This window comes from Belonocnema kinseyi, chromosome 8 (assembly GCF_010883055.1).
Source record: "Belonocnema kinseyi isolate 2016_QV_RU_SX_M_011 chromosome 8, B_treatae_v1, whole genome shotgun sequence".
Classification (NCBI taxonomy): domain Eukaryota; kingdom Metazoa; phylum Arthropoda; class Insecta; order Hymenoptera; family Cynipidae; genus Belonocnema; species Belonocnema kinseyi.
In genome coordinates, this window is record NC_046664.1 from 45,972,146 (window position 1) to 45,973,627 (window position 1,482).

At 30.6% G+C, this 1,482-nt stretch overlaps 1 protein-coding gene across 1 annotated transcript in view; it reads left to right on the plus strand.

The window, feature by feature from the left end:
* The window catches only part of LOC117178478, a 23,497-nt gene that overhangs the window by 18,929 nt on the left and 3,086 nt on the right, over positions 1-1,482 (plus strand). Inside the window, exons 7-8 of the mRNA XM_033369904.1 lie at positions 11-229; positions 342-683. Coding sequence (XP_033225795.1) covers positions 11-229; positions 342-683 — 561 coding nt within the window. The remainder of the gene's footprint in view (positions 1-10; positions 230-341; positions 684-1,482) is intronic.

A 1,482-nucleotide genomic window follows, 5' to 3' on the forward strand; every position in this document is an offset into this window, starting at 1 on the left:
TAATTAACAGAGTGAAACAGTAGCGGATCTGACATTTAAGGACCTCGAGACACTCCTCTTAAATTTGAGAGAAAACCACTGTTTCACAATATTCGGTGTTGAATTCATCAAGTTTCTAATGGCATGCGAAGTTAAAAACCCTGTAATCAGTCTGCGAAGATTAGAAAATGATAGTGACTTGCTGAACATTTACAATGTTTATTTCTTGATTCACTCAGTTCATGCTGAGGTAATTTTTGAATTGTGAATTGTACAATAGCTTCTTTTTTCGAGAAAAAAGAAACAAATTGAAATTGAATTAAACAATATAATAATATAAATAATTTATTAATAACTTGCAGAAGTTACCTGGTGAGGAAGATCAAACTTACCAGTGTCTTTCGACGATGCTAAACTATTGCTGTGCTCAGAATTTGGATATGGGGATATTTTTAATGTGCTCTGCAACGCCCCTTTTGATAGAATTAGCGATTACAGGATTTCCCATGTGCAAGAAGATAAGCTATTATTTTCTGGATTTTGCCACCATATGGTTGGGTTATCTAAAAGATTACCGTGCCAGAATTAAAGTCCAGACCGAATCCCTTCCCGAAGAATCAGTTAAACTTCTCGTTCAGTTCCTACCATTTGTCTTGCAATTGAATGACGCTGATAACTTCTCAGTAAATAATTTTCTGAGAGAGGTGAGTGTGGAAATTAATTTTAATTAGAGAGTGGCCGTTGGACGGGGAAACTGGGAAATGACCCTGAATTTATTGAGACCGGAAAACGACAATGAACTTATTTCTAAACTGGGAATTTTACAAATTTTTGAAGAAAAATCAATTCAATCACATGATGTAATGCAATTTAAAATAAGTTTGATTTGAACTTTTTGTTTAAATGTTAAGTTCATCAGGTAACTTTTTCAACTAAATAAAAAATCTTTTACTTCAACATTTTTTATTAAAATGCAGTTTGGAAGAAATTATTTGCCAATGGCGATATTATTATGACAAATCTACTTATTTAAAAAAAGGTTATGGATTGAAATGTTTATTTATTTAATTCCCATGCAAAATTATGTATATATATATAACATTTTTGACACTTGTTTGTGATACAAAATTTGATTTCTTCTAGAAAGCTGTTTGTAGGTTGACAATTTCATTATATGGTTAAAAATGCAAATGTTTTTGGTTCAAGTTTAATCGTTTTTGTTTGAAGATTCAACTACAGTGCAGGCCAAAAGTTGGAATACACTTCTTTTTTGACGATTGATTAAGTTCCCTCAATTTTAAATATGTCAGAGTTAACATTTTTTCTCTTTAAAGGATTAAATGATCTCAAAATTCTGTAGAAAATGAGCCCAAGATGATGCCTATTTCACTATTTTCAAGTAGATATTGCAAGAATAGTGTATATTTCAATGTTTTCTTAAATTTTAAATAACAAAAAAGTTGGAAAAATTTGAAAACGTCTTATTTGTAGACAAATCAGAAT